The sequence below is a fragment of the Octopus sinensis genome, linkage group LG1 (genome assembly GCF_006345805.1).
Source record: "Octopus sinensis linkage group LG1, ASM634580v1, whole genome shotgun sequence".
NCBI classification, from domain to species: Eukaryota; Metazoa; Mollusca; class Cephalopoda; order Octopoda; family Octopodidae; genus Octopus; species Octopus sinensis.
The window spans coordinates 32,663,401-32,665,900 of NC_042997.1; the positions used below are offsets into that span (position 1 = coordinate 32,663,401).

At 38.5% G+C, this 2,500-nt stretch overlaps 1 protein-coding gene across 1 annotated transcript in view; it reads right to left on the reverse strand.

Annotated features, from left to right (window-relative positions):
• Positions 1-2,500, reverse strand: part of LOC115212689 (dynein beta chain, ciliary-like) — a 168,850-nt gene that overhangs the window by 58,167 nt on the left and 108,183 nt on the right. The window contains exon 38 of the mRNA XM_029781368.2: positions 589-828. Within this exon, the coding sequence (XP_029637228.1) occupies positions 589-828 (240 nt within the window). The remainder of the gene's footprint in view (positions 1-588; positions 829-2,500) is intronic.

Consider the following 2,500-nt stretch of genomic DNA (forward strand, 5'->3'; position numbering starts at 1 on the left):
AAGCTTCTAAAGTGGTTTAAATCCTTTCTGGTGAACAGAATGCAACATGTGGTGATCAATGGTGTTCAATCAAGCACAGAAAAAGTCATCAGTGGTGTCCCACAAGGCACCGTGTTAGGCCCACTCCTGTTCCTTATCTACATAAATGACATTATCAGGGTTGTTAAATACATCATCATCATCATCATCATCATCGTTTAACGTCCGCTTTCCATGCTAGCATGGGTTGGACGGTTCAACTGGGGTCTGGCAAGCCCGAAGGCTGCACCAGGCCAGTCAGATCTGGCAGTGTTTCTACAGCTGGATGCCCTTCCTAACGCCAACCACTCCGAGAGTGTAGAGTATACAGTAATATAAATATTTTTGCAGATGACTCTAAGCTTCTGAAGGTTGTTGACAGGATTGGAGACCAGACAAATCTTCAATCGGACCTAGTTGCTGTTATCCAATGGGCACAGAAACATAATATGCAACTGAATGAGAACAAGTTTGAGTTAATCCAAAGGAATAGAAATCAATAAGAAGCATATATAAATCATTACACAGGTCAAGGTGATGCACAGAAAATTTAATAATTAAAATTTTTACCTGGAAGATATTGGACAAATCTCTGAGATTGAAAACATAATGGAATTTGATGGCTGTGGGCAAAAAGTTGGAGGAGACTCTTTGGTGGAGAGTGAGTGCAGCTGTAATTATATTTGGTGCGAATTTCTGTACTTGAGGAGCAAAGTTATTGAAAATCAAATGTTGGCTAAGAATGCTACAATAGATGGTATTTAAAGCATCTTGAGAAGGAAAATTGATGGCAAATACGCAGAAATGTCTCTGAAAGAAGAAAAAAAAAATTTTTAAGCTTTAAGCAAAACAATTCAGAAATATAAAATTAATTATAGAATTAATAAGGGTCGAGTCATTCAAGGGGGGAGTTGTAAGAGATGAAAGAATATTCCAGGAATTGATAATAGTCATGTGCAAGATATATAAATAAATAAATAAACAAAAAATAACATAATCTTTCAAAGAACTGGGTTTGCAATTTGGTTTTGATTCCTGATTCTGTTTTAGTTGACAGAAAACCAACCAAACCATTAATGGGCCACACTGTATCTTGTCACTAATTGAAAAGACAATTCTCAAGAGGTTCACTCCATCTCACTGCCAGTTTTTGCTACAGAGTGAAAAAAGAACTCACAGCTTTTCCTAAAATCAAACATGAAATTGAAGACTTTATAAGTTTCTTCAAATTCCTATGAGTAATAAACTTATAACTGTTTTTCTTTTTATTTATGTTGTTATTGAAAAAAAAATGTATGCATACAGCAACTCTAATTTCTCCTCAGAATTATCAAAAGTGTAAGCGTCAGACCATTTTAGAGAAAGCAACCAGAAAACACTTCAGTATTCATTCATTGTGGTACAGTCCAATACCGACGTCTCACTACCATGCAACATCATGCTTATGCATATGCTTCATGCAATCAGAACTTTGCTTGTTGAGAGTAACTCTTTGCTGTTAATAGTAATCTTGCTTTTGTGAATTCTCCACCAGTCTCAAGGATAAGCATCTTGTTGTTCAAACAATTGGATTCCTATTCATGGAATCTTTGAGTTGAGAGACAGACAGACAGGCAAACAGTGACAGAGACAGACAGATAAACAGACAGAGACAAATAGAGAGGCAGGTGGGTAGAGGAGCATTTAATTGCAGTATGCAATAGGAACACTTTATAATTGATGACTTACTTTTGCAAACAGTTTTGTGTTCTAATTCTGTAGTTGACAAAGACTTCATAAGAAGGAAAGTTTATCATAATAGAAGCACAGAGACAGACTTTCTGTGCTTTAGATAGCTGTAAAAATTTTCTCTTTCCTGAATGTATCTCAACCAGTTTGGCTGTCATTCAGAAGAGTTTTAAATTCAATACAACAGTATTCTGGGAGCAGTGGAGGTGCAATGGCCCAGTGGTTAGGGCAGCGGACTCGCGGTCATAGGATCGCGGTTTCGATTCCCAGACCGGGCGTTGTGAGTGTTTATTGAGCGAAAACACCTAAAAGCTCCACAAGGCTCCGGCAGGGGGTGGTGGCGATCCCTGCTGTACTCTTTCACCACAACTTTCTCTTACTTCCTGTTTCTGTTGTACCTGTATTTCAAAGGGCCGGCCTTGTCACTCTGTGTCACGCTGAATATCCCCGAGAACTACGTTAAGGGTACATGTGTCAGTGGAGTGCTCAGCCACTTACACGTTAATTTCACGAGCAGGCTGTTCCATTGATTCGGATCAACCGGAACCCTCGTCATCGTAACCGACGGAGTGCTTCCACATTCTGGGAGCCAAAGGTGATGAATTAACTAATTTGCTTTAGTAATATTGGAGGAGTTATTGAGTACCGAGGATGGTAATCTAATGATTCTAAACTGATAACAAACAACAACAAAAGCAATACAAGAGTGGATGAGAGAGGTTATATGAGATTTTTTCAAACTGCAAGAAACAGC